The following is a 22596-nucleotide window of genomic DNA, read 5'->3' as shown; positions in this document are numbered from 1 at the left end:
CTATTACCCAAAGGGATTTAATACTTGTTGTTAAAGAGAGTTTTCAGCCTACGAATGTCTACGACAGGGTACCAGAATTTAACGCTAAGGGGGAACTAAGATTTTTTTGTTGAAAATTAAATAATTGCAACCTGTAACTGAAAATCCTGATAAGAATCTGTAGAGACGTGTTCATTTAAAGTATTAATGCGTAATTTGCACGGTGATTTTAATTAACTGAATATGCAATCGATGTGTAGCTAGAACTATTTTGTGTGTTTTATGGTGTAATAGTGAAATACTTTGTCGCGACTATAGCATTTTTCCATAGCAGAATTATTAGAGGATTTTATTATTTTATTAACAATGGGCGTTATTAACTTCGGACGATAAAGGACAAAAGGACACGCGTTATGACACACGGAAGCAGGTGAGGGGTGCGATCCCCGGGATCTGAAACCAGAAATCAGGAAAAGAATTTTGATATCTTTTTCCTTCGGCGATAGCCAGCCACGAGAAGAAGAAGAAGAAGATTGGCATGCAAAGAACTACTCGTCTCCGCCAGAGATTAACGAACAATACTATGGACCGCCCAGGGGCTGAGAATTCTACAGATGCAGGCGTTTCGTCAGCCGGCAACGTTGATAAGGATCTAGGGAAAGATCAGTCGGCAACAGGGTTGCCAGTTCCAGAGAAGATGGACGTACAGGCCATGTTCTCTCAGCTAATTAGTTATCTCCAAGCCAGAGATGAAGAAAGAGAACAGAAGAGGAAGAGAGAAGAAGAAGAAAGGCGGAAGATAGAGGCTGCCGAAAGGAGAGAGAAGGAAGAACGCCGAAAACAGAAGGAAGAAATGGAAGAAAGAAGAAGAAAAGAGTGGGAAGAAAGATGGGACCGCCGTTTCCAAGTACTGCTATCCGAAAATGACCGAATGAAGGAGAAAGTACTTCAGTCAGAGAAGGAATGCGAAAGGAGACATGAAGAGACAAACATTAATGTAGTCACAATGGAGAAAGATCTGCGTGTAGAGTTACGTCAGGTTCAAGAAACTATTGGAACGCTGGACGCAAGAACGACCGAGAATCAGACGGGCATAACCAGCCGATTAGAACGACTGGAAGCGGAGACACGTGAATTGAAGGATTTCCGAATCACGCAACGGAGAAGAAATGAGGACGAAGAGATTCGCCGATTGGAGGCAACGTCCAGGGATGCGAACCCAACTCCTTTGCTCGTCGCAGCAGACGTGACCAACCAGCTGACCTGTCAATCAGCACCAACTTCCTTGGATCGCCAAGCAGCGCGTGATGTCATCGGCCGGAGCGGGAGCTCGCCGAGCTTGAACGCTTTCGCCCAGCAGGAGACACGCAGTGTGTCCAACCCGGAGTCGAATACTCGCGGAATCTTCTCAAAAGTCGGAATGGATCATTTTCAAACGTACAACCCCGATCACGACGAGATTTTACCGTCAATGTTCATAGGGGACTTCAAGAGAGATTGTTTGTTGTACGGAGTCGATAGCCCAGACTACTTGAGGCTAATGCGAAAATTACCCAAAGGGAATGCAAGGATCTGGCTAGAGCAGCGGAATCCGCCATTCGATATATTTGAAGAGTTTGAACAGGCATATGAAGTTCTTTCCAACCCTGAGAAACGGAAGCTCTATGACCGGGGACCACAGTTTTTGAGCAACGAGTGGAAAAGCACATTGCAGGACTACGGAGTGAAAGAAATGCTAACCGCCCCTTATCCCCAGCGAGGCCAGTACAGCAATCACCGTCCACAACAACAACACTTCAGAGACGATAGAGATGGAGAAAACACGAGATGGCAACACTGCAGGGGTCAAAACAATCCGAGTCAAGTTGAGAGGAATCGTGCTGTGAATGCGGTTAGAACAGTCGTATCCCCACAGACTGGTGCTAATTTACTTGATTGGAATAGACCGTCTACTAGCCGTAACTTGGACTCACTCTCCCCAGATTACCAACCTGGACGAAGTAGACTGAGTCAAGAACAGCGATCTCTGGAGCAGATAACCGATATTCAAGGCCCGACGGAAGACTAGAAGACTCCTTTGCCAGTCCGGCTCATGTCAAAGGAGACACTGAAGAAAATATTGCACTAGAGCCACCCCGATTGTAAAGTAAACAATAGGAAAATTAGAGATTATTTTTTTTGATATTAAAAGGCAAAAAATGTAGACCTTTCTTATAATTAATGCAAGAAGTATGCAAACATATGTGTGAGAGGGAACAAATTGCAAATCAAATATTTACTTATATCTTATTTAGCTTATTATTCAGTATTCACTTATTATGTATAAAACTACAGGGTGTATCCAAAGTTAGTATATAGGTGGTAATATACGTTGAGATTTCCATGTTAAAAGGTACTTTATATTGTATTCTTGTATACGTTATCATATTTGTTTATATTCTCATAATTATAGTACAATTGCAGAAAGTATAACTTCATTCTAATGTTGAGTTAAACGTTATACAGTCCAGGGTTCGAGTCCCTATTCAGACGCCTAAGTGTGCGATCACTAACAAATATCATTGATATGTGGTATGAATTTTTTCCTGTCACTCGCAAGTTCGCTCTGAAAAAAATTCATAATTAAAAGGAGGGGAATGTTATAACGGTCAAATATTGAGTGACAAGTAATTAATCTAATTGCCCGTTAGTAGGAATTAATTGCAATTGGTATTATTAATATCCGTCGCGAATACAGGTGTCTAGCGAACTGTCTTAGCCAGCACTAGCTTGCTCAACCACCGTTTTTCGCCCGAATTCGGATTTACATGCATTCTTATGGGAATAACAAGAAAAATGCAACTTCTAAACCAATGGACCGAATTTGATGAGATTTCAACCAGCGGAAGAACACATCATGAAAGTACTGATTCCAAGATTTGAGCCTAATCAGAACAGAACTACGGGAGTTATGAATTATTAAAGATTCATCGCTGAATTGAAAGGGAGAAGCTACCCTACTGAGATGCCTTTGCTTTTCGTGACCGACTACAATGGAGGAAGAGTTAGCCTAATCTCTGCGCGAGGGGCTGCTACCAAAGGTTAAGGACCGGAGTAAGCATTGACCAGGATAGGAGGACAACGGTCAAAGCACCAGAAACAATAAACAAGCACCTGATCATAGAGGGTAGCGCGTCACTACGTTCAAATCTGGAATAAAAGGGATGATTTGGAACAGTTTTTACACAGTTTGCCTACAATCGCCACCGGAGTGTGAGCTACGCGCGACCGAGCTGCGAGTTGCAAGCAGACTCGAGGTCTGGATTTGTTTTTCCTCGAGTGAGTGTTTCAGAGCCATGGAGTAGAGCAGAATAGAACCAGGGGATCCTTCTCCCCCTCGCCGTCAACGCATCCGTGCACATACGTGTGGTTATGTGAGAATAACGCCAGACACGTCCACCTGTGTCAATCGTCCGAAACAACGTCCAAAGTAGTGAAAGTTAATAACATTTGATATCCATGTGAAACCGCGAATGGCTCATCGCGTATGTTCGTCTCATCGCCCAAGTCACGTATCTGTACTTACGAGTGACCGCGAAGAACTGACCTATTATTGCGCAAGTTGTCGTATGGAGTCGACAGTGAACGAGTGAAGCCAGGATCCGATGAGGCCAGATGGAGCTGCCGACTGATCCACTTTCGCCAACCAGGATAACCGCGAGGTGCAACAATGGAGCGTGGAGGCCTTCCGAAACTGTAGGACCACTTTCACCCAACCCAAGTCAGAGGGAATGCAGCGAAGGTAAGATCCAACCATGTGCGTGTGTGAGAGAGATGACGACAATCTACCGCGAATCTGCGTAAATCAAATCATTGCTTAACTTAAATCAGTGCTATGGCTTCCCTAGACATCTGTTTTCCGGCGGAGTAATCAAATGTTAAAGATGAGAGTTTATGTTAACAGCAAACAATAGTTCATTGAATATATTTATACCTTCAGAAAAGATAGAAGGGGTTCGCACAAGGAACAATTATTCACTTTATGCTTAACATCCTAAACGATAAATTGTAATAGGCAATGTAGCCAAGACATAGCAAGAGTATGGTCAAAGTAGTAAATAATCTAACCTTTGTATTTGTCATATTGTCGCAATATGCCATAGAATGAGAGAATGAATGTGAGATCGAGTGAAAGAGGGCAAGATGTAATGTCTATTTATCTGTGCTTTAATATATGTGTATATTCAGAAACACCGTAGTATTATGTAACGTCATTTCAGGTATTTAAAATTAAATCCTCCTAGGTTTATTCTTGGTAACTCCGACTGTTAGGCACTTATCCTGACCGTATTATATTTCATGTAATGTTTAATTCGCCCAGCAGGTGAGGCGAGAGATTCTACGTTGTTGCGTTGCTAAGCTCAGCTCAGTTGAGTCAGTTGAGTTAATTAGTTTAGTTATTAAATTAGCAGCCCGTGACAAGGAACATATCAACCCCATTGCCCCCAACCAAGGACGTATTTAGGGGGAGATCCAGTGTGTCCGGCCCCTCCGAAAAACTAACAATTTCCTTTTTCTTAGTATTTGTTGCATAATCGAAAGTAATTTATTTCCGCCGAACTTATTGGAAGGCAATGATTGCATTTGGAACATGCGGTTGTGAAGGCCAGTATCAGAGAAGATTTATGCGCACTGCTACATATGATAATATACATAAAATATTAATCAGGAACTTTACTTTTTGTCTACTGGATTTAACATCCTTTTTTATTATATTCAATTGTTTGTCTATTTGACATTAATTTTCTAGCCAGGACAGTTGTTTCTATGCAATTTTTTACGATATTAACTATAAGCTATATAATGAATACGTGCTGTTTGTTATATCTATATTCTTACAGTCTTTTTACCTATTCAAGTAATTATAACAATACATTATTAATTAATTTACATATTTAATTAGTCCTCCGCCGTGGCCGTGCGGGACTGCGGGACGGTATGGGTTCGAGTCCGCCAGGATTCAGTCTCTGGGTTCTCGACCTGTGTGTAGGACAGGTGGCAACCCACATCGTGAGGAAATTCTGTAGCTACGAGTGAGTAGGGTATCCCGTCTCGTATATCTCCTTCAACGGCTGAGGGTTCGACGTGCTGGCCTCACGGCACCCCATTACTGGTTGAAGATCTCCACAACTCTAAGTAGGATTGTGGGAGGGAAACTGGCAGCCAGAAGATCGGTCAAGGCCCTTCCAGAGCTGTAGAGCCAAGGGTTATTATTATATATTTAATTTGACATTAAATTAATTTAATCTGAATATTCTAATGTAATCATTTATATTGTTATTATTGAGGCTTGGTTCGGACACCCCCAAATATATTTCTAGATACGTGCCTGCCTCCAACCCGTGAATTATTGGAGGAGGATGTGCCCTCCCCTCCCCCGATGACAACGTTTCACTTCCACACGTCACCTTCCGGGAAAGTATGATCCTTCTGCGATCTTCGTTCGGTCCGCTAGAAGGTAATATGACATATGGAACGTAAATGAGAAGCCACATGTGGCAGTCTATTGGACCAGTTCCATCGCAGCTGTGACTGGGAGAAAAACAAAGAAGCAGCGATGTCGTTTTATTAGCGACCTGCACCGGAAACGCCTCTGCCTGGTACGTGGGAAGCCTCCGTACTTGGATAATGACTGTTTTTTCGTCAGATATCGAGGACCGATTTTTTCGACCACGAGCCGTGTTCTTTATTGCACTCCGGCTGCTAGAAGGAAGTTCATTGACGGCAGGTTGTGTGCATCGGACTGCGCATGCGCCGCTGACTACTACAGCTGACTGGAGAGGTATAGTTTTTGTTTTCGATGCCTCGTTGAAGGGTTGCCAGGTCCATTTATTTTTTCCGGTTTCATGGTATTCAGAATCGTCAGCTGACATATATACGTGAGACTTATCCACAATAACTCACTGTTAAGGTTGTAATGACATATTCATTAGAGCGGACAAATGCATTTAGTACCAGAAAATGTCATAATTAGGCGTTTCTGCACATTTTAAGGAAGGCTTCAGACAATTTTCAGATTATTGAGAAAAAAGGTGCTAATTCCCACGTACACTCTTCGTTTGAAACCAAAAATAATTTGAGAACTTGGTCATATTTTGAATATTTAATACTACTGAACTTCTAACCACTGGGTGCCCATCCCCTCCCCCTCAAGGCCTATGACGCACTCCCCCCCTAAAAAGGTAGAATATTCCCCTTGCCACCTTTTATGCCGAATTATTTACTCAAATTATTTTGGTCAGACAAAATTTGCGGAACAATATAATACAGAAATATTTAGCAATACATGTTTACTTTGGGTCCTTTAGGCTTTCATGTTTGCTAACATGAAGCGCTCACTGCCATTGTTAGTGGACTGAACGTTATTCTTAACAGTTTGTCTGCTTGACTAACCTTGTATTAATGCGATTAATGCGAACAGCATGTCCCCCCTCCTTTCCAAACTGATTCTAAAGGCATAATAGGCGGTGTTTCGTTTCATTTCAACCCCATCGCCGCGATCACCCACAGGTTGGCAGAAAAGCTGTACATAATAACCGTAACTAAAAATCAATAACAAGTCAATCAAAAAACGATCCCCCCATTTTTGTGAAGATATATAGAATTGGTATAAAATCTTGTCCCCCAAAAAAATTCCCACGACGCAGGGCGCGTCATGAATCCCCTCTGTGGGCACCCCTGAACCACTGTACGTCTTGTTTGGTTCCAGTATTTCAGAGACGACTTGTGTTTTATTCTGATTGTAGGTTATTGTCTTTTGAAGTCCTGTATTCACGTGTGGCCAATCGCCCCTTCCCCAAGACATAACAGAGGAGATAGCGATCATCGTGTCCTCGTGAAGTTCTAAATTCAGCCATCACACTCAAAGTCATCTAAAATTAAATACAAACCGTCAACTAACACAAAGGACAACAGCCAGGACAATCCTCTGTGGGACTCTTGTTCTGTCCTGTGTGTGTGTGTGTGTGTGTGATTGTCCTTTCATTAATTTCATATTATCATCCTTACCTTCGCTATTAGTCAAAAGTGGCAGATAGGCGAAGTACAATAAAGCAAATCAATGAATCAAGATCATTGGCACTAGTGAAATGGAACCAACCAACCACGGCCTAGCTAACAAATGTACTGGATTTTAATGCTGTATGAGGCACAAGCGTTTGTTGTCAAATGATTTATCATTTCTCACAGTAGTGAATCAATGAAACTAGATAGAATAGCAAAGTGAAATGAGAAATGGAAATCAATGACGGAGGATCATAAAAGCACGTGAACAAGAAATATTACGATCGGTAATAAAACGTTAAAAATTACAATAGTATTCTGTGAGAATGCGAAGTCCAGTGTCCGTATGGTGGATGGCTTGGCTGTCTTTTTTTCGTGTTTCTCGTAAACTATTTTACTAATTCATCATTCATTCACGATGATTAATCTAGAAAAATGCAAGAATGAGATGTCAAATAACCAATATATATAGATAAAGCCTTCCAGATTTTCTGCAAACTTGTTCTGGCAACCCTGCTCACGTGGCTGCAAAGTAAAGGTGCGGGTACCGGGTAGAGCTTTCAGGATTTGTCTGTCAGTCACAGATTAGTCGAGCGCAAAGCAAGAAGCAGGAAGCGTTGTACACGTCTGCTTCAAATGGACATCGAGTCTTACTAGAGTTGCGTCTGGTAGTGTATTTGTTGCGTGTGCCGCGTACTGTCTTGGCCGCTGCAAGACAAGCGTCTACGCACCAAAGCGTCCAGGACTCGCATCCTTGCCCCGTCTCATGCGAGAGACAGCGAAGACCTTAGCGTAGCAATTGGAGTGTGCCCTCCCTTTCGCCGTCCCTCCGGCAGTATGCTTCTAGACCTTGTGGCGAACGGAAAGAGTTGATCGCTGCGATCTATCGAAGATCGGTGGTTCCCACGGGGAAGAAGGATTTGTGGTTTTTGTTGTGCGAGAGAATAGCCATGGTGCGAAGCTTGGCTCAGTGGACCAAGACCCTGAGCTTCCCTGCCAGGATCTCCCCCCAGAGGAGCCAACAGCAATGCACGTCGCAGGTGAGTCCCGGAATCTTGCGTCCCGAGGGTGTTCGTGCGGGCGAAGGGTGGGAACTCGAATTGGATCTTCCTTTCATTACCATCAATATCAAGGTTGTACGGCCATGGTCACTTCTGGGTTGCGATGGGATTGTACAGGGTGCATACTGACTTCCAGTAGACCTGGAACTGTTTCGGTAAAGAACTTTTGCAATAATTTATCTAACTTGGAAGATTCAAGTTGATATTCTCAATTCTGAAGAAGTGTTTGTCTTGATTCATGGGATTGTTTATGTGAAGCACGTTCCCTGTACAATTCATAAAATTCAGTTCAATATTTTAAACATATTTGATGATAATGTTAATTTGTATAAATGTTCTCAGACATAAGGGAAAGGTTTATTTCATATTTGTGGATTTTTTTTAATTCTGTAAAACCTGAAGTTATCCTTGAACTTTATAGAATACTATACTATACCTTACCTACACGACCACCCTCTATGCTCATCTACAGCCAGCGGCGGCGCCAGGGGTGCTGAGGGGGTGCGATGTTGAAACTAAAGGGCAAATTAAACATGCATGCGTGCTTTAGCCACTACATCAAATACCAATGAACTTTTAGTAGGCTTCTATGAAAATATACCAATGACTTGATTCATTTGTGCTCGCTTGCTTTGACCAAAAATGCACAAAGAAGTAAATGTGGCTCCTCTTTCAGATTAGTATCAATGGCTTGCCTGTGGTATACAATAATACTTAATATTATACGCCCATGTCGACATGGTTTTTGTAAGTCATAGCGCAAATGACACTGCAATACAGAAAAAAGCTGATTTGGCTGAATTAACAAGTGACGTTTGGTTAAGCTATTTAGTAAATGTAAACAATAAACATAATATAGTACAATTTACTAATTTGGAACAAATTCTTTGGTTACTACAAGCAAATCTGCTCGATTACTATAAAGTGCATTGAGTGAATAATCGTTTGTTTGAACAAGAGTTTTCGTTGCCAGAAACTATTTTTGGTTATTCCAAACCTTTTCCAAGCTCCTCTTTGCACCCCCCTGGCGCCGTCCCTATTTGCAGGATTAGAAATTTTACTTTAAAGGTAACTCGTTAATCAAAATTTGCTCAAGTAGTTTACTAACACACATATATTTACATGGTAACGCGTATTACCATACGCACATACGTACGAAGCCAGAGATCTCAGGTTCAAACCCTGGTTAAGGTATCCTTGCGTTTGCTGTCATTCATTTCACCGGTTTATCATGTATGTTCATCGTTGTGACTAACCAAGGGGTAGAAGAACGACATGAAATAACTGGAATCACTAGCGTATGCAGAGGGGCTCCCTCCGAAATTTTGAGGAAATAAACTTTTTCAAATCAAAGCAGTGAAGACTTAGGAATAAACCAAAGTGGTAAATACAAGCCCCTTTAAAGTGAACCCCGACTGCCATTTTTAAGAGTGGAAAGTTCAAATTTACGAAATACAAGATTGTTCGTACTGCCTGTCTCATTGCCGTATTTAGAGGGGATATTTTAGCGTTCAGAATCCAAAATTTGTAACACATTTTCAAAAATGTATTCGCAGTTTCACAAAAATACAACAGGGAGACAATCCTGATATGATCGAGCTAGAATTTTCAAACATTTTGAATTCTGAAATTTGAACGAAACGGGTTTAATTCTCAGAATTGCAGCCCACCCGCGACCCCTTCATTTTCACTTCTGCTGTCCTCTTTCCAGTGTTGTTCCTGGATCAGACTGATAATTCCCTTGTGATTGTCCCAAAATTCCCGTTGCAAATTTTAAATTTCCAGTTCGATAAGGGTTTAAATCCCCTTTTATAAGAGTTCAAACCTAGGATTTCCAGCTTCGTAGTGCGTTACGTTCACTATCCTTCACCCAGCGGTCGATTAAGAACGTTGGAAAGTGGGATCGAACTGATCCAGAACCACCCTCCCCCCCTCGAATTGATATCGTTTATTGCAAGTTACAAAATAGCAGAACGTTTGTTAGTTGTATTGTTAATAACGGAAATAAAGTCAAGTTAGTATTCGAACAGAAAAACAAAAAAAAAATGGCGTTAGATCGAAAAATTCAGGCTACAATATAGGCACCAGTTTATGTTTTACAATTTAATCCAAAGAATAACTGGTTCCACAGTTTTAAAAATTCTAAAAAATTAAGTTTGTGAATGACCAAACAACATAAACTTTATGACTAAAATTGCTCTCTTACTTTTGAAGCTTTTTCTTGACGTATCTAAAATTTAATAACAAAATAAAATAACTGTTCTTTTCAGTACACACTGCATGAAACGTTAAAAAAAAACAATAAATAAAGAAAAAAAGTTTTGCTGCATATTCACACTTCTGATGGATAGAGTAGAAAAGTCTCCTCAAGAATATAAGAACAGCAATAATAAAATAATAATAATAATACGTTTGGAATAAATTAGTTTATTATTATGAAATTTTAGTCATTATTATTATTTAATAATTATTATTGTTGTTATTATTTCTATTCAAATTTCTTGTGACGCCAATGGGAACAATTATGAGTGAACCCCCGAAAAATTTTCCTGGCTACGGCCGTGGCCTGCCTGGAAAGCAGCTAGGTTATATCCAAGCTCCTTCCCCCAAAAAACTCTACGTACGACAATGACTGGAAAACATAGAATGAAAAAGAATTTTCTTTCTTTTATTGATTTGGTGTTTTAAGTCAACTTTATGCACAATAAGGCTAATCGGGACTGGACCTACAGTTTAAAGTGGGTTCCGAACCACTATGTGCCTCCACCGGGTATCGAGCCCGGGACCCCTTGATTACAAGCCAACGACGCTACTACTGCGAAATCGTGGAGGCTGGTGAGCTGAAAGAAATTATTATTGTTTCAGAACTTTAGAATCTCCAATAACAAATTGTACTATTCTTACATTTTCTTTTTAGAGAATCAAAAGTACAGTGAGTTAATTTATTTACAGTAAAAACTGAAGTATTATCCTGTAATCAAGATATTCAAGGTTCGATTTGCGTGTGCTTCGTATATCCTCTTCACATCCAACAGTCGTCATTTTCTGTTCTCCAGGCCACTTGTCTCTCCTCGCGTTGAGCTCTCTGAGAAATCTTTTCTCCCAATGATCTTGCGTTGAAGTAACTGGAAACCAGTCATTTTAATTTCGTCAATACATTTTGAAGTGGAATATGTTAACTGGGGGAAGGGGATATTTGGTCGAGCCTTGGGGCTAGCTGAAAGGGTAGGGGGGGGGGGCGCTCTTGTGGTTTAAAGTGGCGATTAGGTGCTCTACCAACTTTAAAACTGTCTTCATTTTCAAGATGACTGACAAAAGCACAGATGTGCATGTTTTGTTCAGGTTTCGAACCTGGAACGCCTGACTTCAATGCATGCTGGGCCGACTGCTCCGTTAGGGCGGTCGATCCGAATGGACCCCGTTGCTGTAGTAATAAACACACATACATTCAGTAACATTGGGTAGAAATTGAACATTTTTCCAACGCATCAAGCACGGGCATGGAATACACAAGAGCATGACACCTATGCCTCCCTCCACGCCATGAAGACGTACAGGGGGTATGGAGTTAGGGGCACATACTTTCTTGATCACGACCGAATGTGCGTGTGATGTGATCAGCACCACGCCCCTGGCCGCCTTTACTCCCCAGAGTTTCCTCCAGGTACCCACTTTATAGGACGCTGACTGGGCGCCGGAGCCGCTTGAACAGGTAGAAAAGAATCCAGGATCTCCCCCGTCAGGGATCGAACCCGAGTCTGTCGCACACACAAACATTCCATGTCCTAACCGGGAATCGAACCCGGGACTCCTGGCGTCGCAGCGCGCTGAACTAACCAGTCGGCCACGGAGGCCGACTCGACTGAATTGATTGCAATGTTGCACGTACAGTTATAATTTAATTTTCTCGTTCCTCCAAAAGATAGACGCATTTCTTGCTTAGTGTGAAAAAGCAAATGTTTCTTTCCACGAGTAGGAACCGATGAAGCATTGCAAACAGCTCGGGGCGCCAAGCAAATATCTTGCATGTAAATGAGCAAGTGCAAATCCTTCGTCACCGAACATGTCTCGGCAAGAAGACGTCGGTGGTTGCATCACGGTTCCGCCTTGGCGGCAAGTTCCAGCATGAACTGGACCAATCCCCTTTGCAAGAACAACACGTCATTCACACAAACGCCTTGGTACTTACTACAGCTGGCCGCACCAGGATTTACCCGTGAAGGTAAGACCTCGATTCAACATTTCTTTATCTCTTAGGAGGGATCAGGCGCCCAAAATATTAGTTTGTGCATGGAAGTGAGCTAACAACAAAACTCAGATAGCCTAATTGGGACTGGACCTACAATTTAAAGTTGGAACTACTATGTACCTCCACCAGGTATCGAGCACGTGGCCACTTGATTGAGGCAGCGACGTTACCACTACGCCATCGGGGAGGCTCCCAAAATATGAGAAATGAGCAGCATTTCGTAATATTTTTTTCTGGCTGATTTATCTCACCAAAGATCTTTTCATTTTATAAGCCGGCCCGCGTGGCTGAGTGGTTAGCACACGCAGGGATCGCGGGTTCGAATCCCGACCTGGGCATGGATATTTGTGAGTATCCATTCATCAATTTCATCATATCATCACTCATCCCCATCTTGGCAAATTAGCTAAAAGTGGCACAAAAGCGAAGTAAAATAAAGCAAATCAATTAATTTTCATTTTTTAAGCTTTACCAAAGAAGGGCTGATATAACTCTGATCAACCCCTAAGGGCATTCTTTTGGGTATGAGAGTTATTTTGAAACAGGGTACGTTATTCGAAATTGTCCCTCATAATGGCATTGTTGCCGCACAACTGGGTTACATTCTTGTCGCGATTGTTTCATCATTTTCTGGAAGACTGGTCTCCTGATAAGGTTGGAAGAAATTGCGTCTCCTTATTACATAAAAAATAATTTTGCTTATGTAAATGATAAAAAATTCTACAGAGTGGGTACAGGAAGTGAATAGTTAGCATTCCTCTTTGGTGCGAGCGAACCCGGGTTCGATACCGGTCGGAGCTAGTCTCGAAAGTCAGCAGTTGCAAACAAAAACATAGCATGTAATATCCATTTACAACATAACTCTCATAGGTTGATGAATATCATAGTTCGTTACGTCTTCGCTTCTAAGATTACTGCAACAGAAAATTTTGATCGTGATCTTCGCTAGTGTACAAAATTAACGCAGGAAATTTCTTAGCATAGCAGGACCTGTTTTGTTAGTTTATTTTACTGCAGTACAAATTACTTTGCAAAATTTGGCCTCCATCCTCACTCAGCTGGAGAGCGCAAAATATTTCAGCTGCAGTTACACGAAAATGACTCGCTCGCTTATTTCCAGAATAACACTACGTGTTCTCAAACATTTCCCTGAGAAATATTTCGTGTTAAATAAACACAGGAGACGTCGAACATCGAGTGCTGAGCTTTCAACTTCTATGCTTACAATTCGTGACTCCTGGTGGACGACAATCGGAATAAAATAACAGAAAACGGCAAATTATTCCAGAAACTGTATTTGTTTGTGTATAAGGTTCTGCAAGGGAAAATTCGATCCACTTGAAACTTAATGCTTCAGTTGCTGAGTATATTTAAACGGCCGAGAACGCCAGAATGACACCATTTGGAGAAGTGCAGTATATTCTGATCCATTCCTGAGGCGTCACGCTGTCGTTTCACGATCTTACATTGCCCCACTCTTCAGGTGTTCAGATGTGATGGTATCATATTCCCCGTCTTCAGTTTTGCCTAATTGAGTTGCTACAATGAACAGTGAGGGAAAATTAGAAACGTGCGTGTGTGTGTGTGTGTATGAGAATGAATTTGTAATCTTCCCATGAAAATAGCACACTAGTGAATAGCCAAATTTAGTAAAATTTAGACATAAAATATACGTATATTCTTAAATAAAAACAAAAGTATACTTTGAATAGCCTATAAAATAAGAACTAAAGATTTAGGGAATTCGGATGAAAAGAGCAAGAAGCGACACAAGGGGTCGCCACAACAACCGCCAGAGGGATTAAGCGCGAAAGTGAAATTTTTGCGGTTATGCCTTTCGCGCATATTCCTGTGTTCAATTCGGTCTCCCAGATGACGCAGTGGTAGAGTCGTCACCTTGTAATCAAGGGGTCCCAGGTTCGATACTCGGTAGAGGCACATAGTGGTTCGGATCCCACTTTGAGAACTGTAGGTCCAGTCCCATTAGCCTTACTGTGCATAAAGTGGAATTAATCCGTTTCGCGCTTATTCCTTCGCGTTTATTCCGTTCGCTTTTAATCTCTTTGGTGGTTTTCCACCACCCCGACACAAGCACCTCCAGCCTGTTCATGCGCGACCACCAGACCGAGGCAATAGTCCGAGAGACACGTACAAGATACGTAATGTTGCATTTATTTCTGAAGGTTCGTTTCCAAATTACGCGTCTCGCTTCGGTCTGAAAGCCCCCTTAGAGAAGGAAAGAGCTCAAATGTTCATCAACTGAACACTCCGTCGTGCAATGACCACAAAATCAGTTACAGAAGCTGTAAGGTTCTGAAGTCCTGTTGCGACAGTTGACAGCTCTTCGGAGTCGACCAACCGGAATAGCCCAGAGACAGCCGTCGATGAGAAATCCCAAGGACGGAGAAAGAGAGAGAGGGGGGGGGGTTGGCCTCCGAGAGGAAGTGCCTGGTGATTTCGGTTCAACGACGTCCGCCGCTTCTCAAAAATGGATCAAGTTTTTACTCCCCGATCGTCCGCGAGAACGGAAGCTGTTGACCTCTTGAGGGAAAGGAAGAAGTGATTTACCGAGTTCTTGGGCTGCCGTGGCGAACGACTGCCATGCAGATGGTTGTTCCTGGTCTTCGGTGTCATGAGACAGTGGCGGATCCACGAAGTTTGAAGAGAGGTGTCCAACTTGCCGAAAATATCTCGCCCAGTAGATTCAATTGTGTTCTAAATTTTATTCGCAACACTATAAGCCAATCACCGCAGCTAGAGATGGTACCGAGAATAGATCCTTCGAGACTTGACCGAGAAAGACACATACTCTGTCCAGGGAATCTCTGAAGGAAGCGAACGAAAACAAGTCGACCAATGAACTAGTCTTAAAGCTTACTGTATTCACACAGACTAGTTCAATGGGAGTGAACGGGATTGCGTGGAAGTGGAAATTCGCTTCCCTTCCCTTCTCTTCTCTACCTTTCTCCACAGATTTCCTGGATAGAGTATAGACTTCTGAGACCAACATTTAATCCTATTACTTAACGTCGCATTTCTACCTCTTGGGCCAGTCGCAACGATAAGGGTAAATGATGAAATGCATGATGGGACAACACAATCCATGCCTTTACCAGGGTTCGAACCTGGCTCCTCTGGCTTCGTAGCACATTACGCTAACCACTACGCCTTGGAGGGGGCGACGAATGACAGAATCCGTGTCAACTGTATTAAAAACTGTAGATGCCGACATTTGTATTATTCATGTAAGGTCTTTTTATTTCATTGAATTTCAATTAATTTCATTTATTTGTCCATTACTGGAACGAAGTCCCACTTATGTTGAACATAATATGCACAAAGATAATGTTAATAATACACACAAATGTTAACAATAATATTAACACATAAAATAATGTTAAAATTTATGATAATGTAACATAAAATAATGTCTACAGCAGTGGCGTACGCAAGGGGGTTTACGGGGTTTAAATCCCCCCTTGACCTTGTGAAATATTATGAAAAATGCTGTGGAAAAAATATTAAATGGCCAATTTATAACAGTCAAAGATCTGGGACAATGCGATTACTATTACTACTACTACCACTACTACTACTACTAATAATAATAATAATAATAATAATAATTTTGAATTATTATTTCCATGCAGCACGGAGAAAAGCAGTATTCCAAACACACGCGTCTCTCAGAGTGAATGCCTCGAAAATAAACACGAATTCTTGCAAATAGAATATGAGGGCAACTATAATTTAAAAGAGAAAAAGGTTGTTTTGTATCTCGGTTGCAACAATGTTCAATACACTGGCGTACGCATCATTTTTTTTTCGGGAGGGACTGGAATAGTAAATGTGGAATTGCTTCATTTTGGAGGGCAGGATGCATAATAAAATATTTCGTATTTTTCGAGCTTTTGAGTCTATTAAAATTGTATTCAAAAATGGTAATCGGGACTCATTTGAAAAGAGGTTTCGCATTTACACATTTTGATTTTTTAAAGTTCTTAACGTATTTTCTTTAAAAAATTCTCATTTTCTCAAAATGTCGGTTGGGGCTGTAACCCCATCGCCACTCCTCTATACGTACGCCAGTGTTCAATGAACATGTATTTTTTTGTGTGAACAATGATAATTAACTAAAGAAAGTTCATGGTTCGTTGTAAGTGGCTAATGTATAGACAAAGGCTAGGCGGACAAGAATACAGTCACCAGCCTGTCTTCCCGCAACACGTTTGAATGTCTCTCTTTAAAATGTCTCACCTTGTTGACTAGACAATTATTCAAACGACAATAAGCTTAACTATTGTAAAATGTTTTGTTGGTAAGAACAGCGAGACCATCCAGATACGAATTATCGGGGACATTTATGCGGGGAAGAAGTCGGAAAAAATCCAACCAATTCCGGGAATCGAACCCGGATCTCTCGCGTGGTTGTCAGACGCTCTACCGACCAGACCACAGCAGCTTCTTGAAGGAGTTCCATACTTGGTTTATTTTAATTTATTTTAATATATTTTCTTGTTTTTATGGATTTTCTTCACCCTTAAAATGTCTCACCTCGTTGACCAGGCAATTATTTTATAACAAGGAAACAAGGATGCATCCTTTCACCAGTGCTATTTTCACTGTTCATAGATTGGGTAGCGCATGAAACTAAAATGGACCAGGATTCTATCCCATGTATAGGAGTGCAAAGTATACCAGTCCTTATGTATGCAGACGACATAGTCATCTTGTCCGAGACAATAGAGGGTCTTCAAAGGGGCATAGATAGCATATATGAGGGGTGCATCAAATATAAAATGAAGGTAAACATTAAAAAAACAAAATGATTGCTTTCAAAAATGGCTACATATTTAGCAGACAAGAGACATGGACATACGGGGGAGAGTTAATCGAGCGGGTTAAAAACTTCACATACCTGGGGGCAACACTCTCCATGACAGGGAGTTGGACACACCACATAAGGGCAAGAAAAACTAAAACAAAATTTGCAATAGAACAAGTCATAAGGATAATAAATAAGGCACCTCAAATGCCTTTCCCGGTCATTGAAAACCTCTGTTCATCAATAGTATTAGGTACATTAAACTATGGAATAGAACTGTGGGGGTTAAGGGGGGACAACACAATAATTGGCATACAAACAGAATTTTATAAGAGAGTAATGGGCGTAAGCAGAGGCACGGCCAACTGTGGGATTCTTAAGGAATTGGGACTGAACAGAGGCGCGGTACAACCACGGATGAGGGTTGTTAAATATTGGATGCGATTATCACAAGAGGGCCAAACTACGCTGAGGGGATAATGTTTGGAAATACAGACAAGAGAGGATAACGTTTACAGCTGGGGCCTGGAAGTGAAAAATCTCTTATATAATAGCGGAATGGGTTGGGTATGGGAAGAGGGAGGAAGGGGGGGGGGGCATCTCAACAGAAAATCAAATCAGGGACAGGTTACTCGACATAGACAGACAAGAAATAATAGCAGACTGCCAAACAAAGACCTCAATCAGGGAACAGCTAAGAGTAAGAGAATGGGGGAAAGCGAAATATATCCAGGTTGTGGGGAAAAATGAAAGAGGCGCGCTGGCATGGTTCAGATTAGAGGGATGGAAACAACTAAGAAAGAGAAAAGAAGCCGGGGAAACGATATGTCCTTTGTGCGATGGGGAGGAGACGGACAAGCATATCCTACTGAACTGCCCTTCTACACGTGACCTAACGGACAAATGGATGACACACTTAACAGGGAGGGAGGTGATAGAAGTGGTAGACGACAGAATAAAGATAAAGGAAGCGGGGCAGCTAGTGGGGAAATACCTGGGAGAAGTAAGAGAACGGCGGGGGAAAGCTATTAGAGAAGGCAGCGAAATGAGTGATCATGCCCCAGACGAGCCATCTTTATAGTGTAAGTGTGTGTAAAGCAAAATGTATTCGTGTTTTGGTGAGAGTGCAGGAAAAGAGAAGTGAGGAGAAAGACTGGAAGAAGAACTGCCGAGGGAGGGGAAGAATGTGTATATAAAGGACAAAGTAAGATACAGCTTAAAATAAAACTAAATGTAACAAAATAGTGTAGAAAAATCAAAAAATATGTAGTGCGTACAGCCTATGGCTCGCACAAAAGAAAATAAATCTAAAATCTAAAAATCTCAATAAAATGCTCCCAGAATTTGATAAAAATCGAATTACTAGAAAGTAATTTCGTTCTATTGCTTTCGTAAATACTATATTTATGTAGATCTCTACTACTTAATATTAGTAGTGGTATTAGTAGTATTATTAGTAGTAATTCAGCTAATTAATTCATTATAAGTATTATTAATTAATTGTGAGTATTATTATTCAATTAAAATATAATAAAACAATGGTAATGTGAATTTGGAGAAAGTTTTAGACATAACCACCCTTGATAAAATCCTGCGTACGCTACTGGTCTATATTTAAAACCAGTGGCGGTGATTAGGGGTGCAGTTGCCCCCCCCCCAACTTTTTATCACTTTCGTCCCCGCACTATGCTAAACCTATTCTACGAGGGAAAGTAAACTGTATCCCCCCCCCCCCCAGTTTTGGCAGCTTGCCCATCTAGTTTTCCAAACCAATCGCCACCACTGGTTAAAACTCTTTTACAGTCAAATCAAATAAAATATAAAGTTTTACAGAATTTTGCGCCTAATCACATTATAGGAGTCGAAAAATACGTCCAAATCATGCACTAAGAATAACTCATGAAACGATTCCTGAACTCTTACTGTTGTTTTTGTGTATAAAGGTGTTCTGTTCCTCGCTGTAGATTGTGTTACATGGAAGTTTATTTTCTCTAACAGCTCAGACCATTGTCAATCTTGTTTTACTAATTTTATTTCACAACTGCACAAAAATAATATATGCAGTGCGTCCAGCCAGCACATGAGAAGAAACAAAGATGTCATCATATCGTATATCATACAAAGCCAAACAGCCGTCAAAATTATAGGGTACATTGACTTACGGGTTTAACTACCGCAGGTTCCGGTTTCAAGTCCAGACATCGGTTATCGAGTGTGCTTTCATCCAACTGCGTTCCTAACCTAACACGATTAACCCACATATGCAAAAATGCAAATAATACAATACATAGCCACCTTCAATTTTCTGTAATAACTAGGGAACGGAACTTTATGTGCTAAAAAACACAGAAATATTTATTTTTTATGTGTCATAAATGTTGAAAATATGTGATAAAAACAGGAAAATATGTGACAAAAATAAAAACATTTGGTAACAAAAACAAACTATAACATGCATTTTAAACACCTGAAATTAGTTTCTAAATGATTACCTCTTAGCGAGCAATTTTTTGGAAGAGTTGCAGTGGATCACCATAGTTTTTTCCAAATTCTCCATTGTAAATCTGTGACGATTATCTCTAAAAAGCATCTTATATTGTGAGAAAGATCGCTCCACGTCACAAGAAACAATTCTTGCATATTTGAATCACGAAATGTCACTAACGCTTAAGTTTTCCAAAGCTTCCTCTTCCTCTACTTCACTTTCCAAAACACATGCAATTTGGCACAAAGTTTGAAAACCTTGTTTTTTCCCAAAAAATTCTGTACATTTAGACACTTAGATCCAGTGAGTTCTTGCAGTTTCGATTCTACTATACGGACTTTAACAATGGAAGCTGCCAAAGTGTTCGCGGACGATTCAAGCTTTCATATGGAATTAGAGAGAATGGACAGGTTTGTTGAGATGTATGCCAATTCGACTTTTACGGAGGGCTCCATCAACAGTTCTTGCAGAATTCTTCTTTGTCGAGATCATTTACAACAGATACAATTTTTTCAAACTTCTGGGCATAACATCTGCATCCAACCAAGTGCCCCATCGCGTAACTACAGGTGTAGGGGGAAGGGGAACCTCAGGACATTTTTGTTTAAAATTGTCTATTCTTCTAGCCAACTTGATAAAAACTTTCTTGCCATTTGAAACCAGTTTATCGACATTGGGATAAAGAGCTCTTATCTTTTCACATATTCTATGCAACGCATGGGCCACACATTTAACGTGCACCATTTTGGGGTAGCTAACGGCAAGGCCTACTGCAGCTATTTTCATGTAAGCTGCAGCATCTGTCACGAGGAGAAGAACATTGTCAAATGTTATGCCTTCCGGCCACAATAGCTGCATTGCTTCATTAAAAAGCCTTGCTATCATTACTTGTAGCCAGCCCCAGCTACTACTTACAGCTATTTTCTCCCAATAGGATCGTAGGCGAGGTGCCAGAAGTCTGCCAGCGAGGGTGTTCAAAGACAAAACAAACCTAGCACTCTTGATATGAAAGAGGTGCAGAGTAGCCTATAAACATTTTTCCTTCGAGGATTTCGAGGTGGATGAAGTCAATGAGCGATTTTATGTATTTAAAATGAAAATTCGCAAAATATGTATTTACATACGGAAAACTGGAAAATATGTGTTTTTATGTAAAATAAAATTTGCTGTGTTGACATATAAGGCTATAATCAGAATTTTGGCAAAAATGAGGGTCTGTATCTTATCGCAGAAAAAACATTTAATTACCTAAAGTTCCTTTCCCTAGTAATAACACGGTACCTCTAGCATGGTCGAGTTTCGTGCCAAAATTTAATGTGGTTAGGCCATATGGGGAGAAGGTTACTGCATCTCGTGTTCCTCGTCAGAACGTACTTTTCCATGTTAAACTGTTTATAGCATGTGCAATGTTAAACACTAGAATGTGTTCTCGTCGCGAATTGAACGCGGGAGCCTCTATCGATGAGCCAAAACCTTCTTTGGCCAGAAAGAGATATCCCTTCCCCGCCAAAGGGTTTCAAGGTTACAAGCGACCTTTAAACATGTGGTGATCTTCTTCGCCTCCCTCAATTCAGCCCCCGCCCCCTCAGCAGACAGCTGCTTCGAGCAGGGTTGCCAGACTTCAGCAAACATGCAAATGAACCCTTCAGAATTCTCGACAACCTTGGGAAAAAGGCCGAACGAAAAAAAAAAAATTGTCTTTCTAATCTCGGCAATATTGAAATCTGATGCTACAATCAAAAATATAGAATTTTCCCATAGGCGAATATTGCATATCACGAAATCTGTGTTTCGAGGAAACGTTATCTTTCTTCCCATACAACTCATTCTTTTACTCTCGCACTTTTTCTTACAAAGAGATAATTTGTTCCATTTTTAACAAATGAGCCACGAAGCAAGTAAATATAACAATTACTGTTCGTGACTCATTTGTTAAAAATGGAACAAATTATCTCTTCGTTCTGTAAGAAAAAGAGCGGGAGTAAAAACAATGAAGAGTTGTATGGAAAGAAACAAAATAATTCATGCTCATCGGAAGAGAACACGAAGTAAAAGACGAATACAAGAAACAGGAACGTTCATGAGTAACGGCAGGAAAGGTCAAATGTGGTGGGAATGAATTGCTCTGTCCTTGTTACCCGTCTTCCCTTTTAATCCCTTTCCCTCTGCTTTTACTTTTCATTCCCTAGCTTTTCGTCTTGGTTATCGTGTACTCGTGTAGTCCCTCTTTTCTTGGGCATTTGAAACCGTTCCTGTTCTTTACTTCGTCTCTCCCTTTTCCTCTCTGTAGCTTCGTATATTTTAGTTTCTAGTTTCCCTCTCACTGTCTGCCTCTCTTTTATCCTTTCCCATCTTTTCTTTCTGTCCCTAATTTCTTTATTTTTCCTTCGCATCTTTTCTCTCTCTAGCTTTTTTCTTTTTGCATTCCTTAGTTTGTAGTTTCCCTCTCGCTATCTGTTCCTGTTTCTCTTCATTATTTCCTCTTTTCTCTATCGCTTCTTTTGCTTTCTCTCCCCCAGTATCTCTCTTCTTCTTCTTTTCTTCACTTTCTTTCTTCTCCCTCATCCTTCCCCTTTCTGTTTTTACGAATAATTTTATTTCCACTTCTCTCTTTTCCACGCGTACTTTCTGCCTTTGGATGCCGATTTCGATGTTGACTCCCCATACGAAATTTTCTGCGAGCTTCCATGGGAATGTTTTAAGAATGTCAGAATTCAATGTTTGAGTGGGTAGGAAGGAAAGTTTTGGAAAATGCATCGGGTGCTTCTTGCTGGGAAAAATTCTGTTGACGGCCTTTTCAACAGAGACAGTCACTAATTGAACTCTGTAAGTGGGGCGAGTGACTAAAATAAACTCAACGACAACCACCCATCGATTGCGACAAAAGAAATGTTTACCTCTCCCAGCGCAAGATTCGTGTCTGTGGCTTTCCGTGGAAGTAAAGTCCTCAGCTTTT

General features: G+C 41.0%; 1 protein-coding gene across 2 annotated transcripts in view; it reads left to right on the top strand.

The window, feature by feature from the left end:
• Traf4 (TNF receptor associated factor 4) overlaps window positions 1–22596 on the top strand; it is a 115300-nt gene that overhangs the window by 47056 nt on the left and 45648 nt on the right. The window contains exon 1 of one of the 2 annotated variants that reach the window (XM_083125722.1): window positions 7610–8060. The exons of the other annotated variant lie outside the window; for it this stretch is intronic. Coding sequence (XP_082981848.1) covers window positions 7971–8060 — 90 coding nt within the window. The 5' untranslated portion in view covers window positions 7610–7970. Of the gene's footprint in view, window positions 1–7609; window positions 8061–22596 lie in introns of those variants that run through there. 2 annotated transcript variants of the gene reach the window in all.

The sequence above is a fragment of the Lepisma saccharinum genome, chromosome 7 (genome assembly GCF_977018435.1).
Source record: "Lepisma saccharinum chromosome 7, izLepSacc3.1, whole genome shotgun sequence".
Taxonomy (NCBI): domain Eukaryota; kingdom Metazoa; phylum Arthropoda; class Insecta; order Zygentoma; family Lepismatidae; genus Lepisma; species Lepisma saccharinum.
Note: the sequence above shows the minus strand (reverse complement) of the source record. Positions and strands in the feature narration are given on the sequence as shown.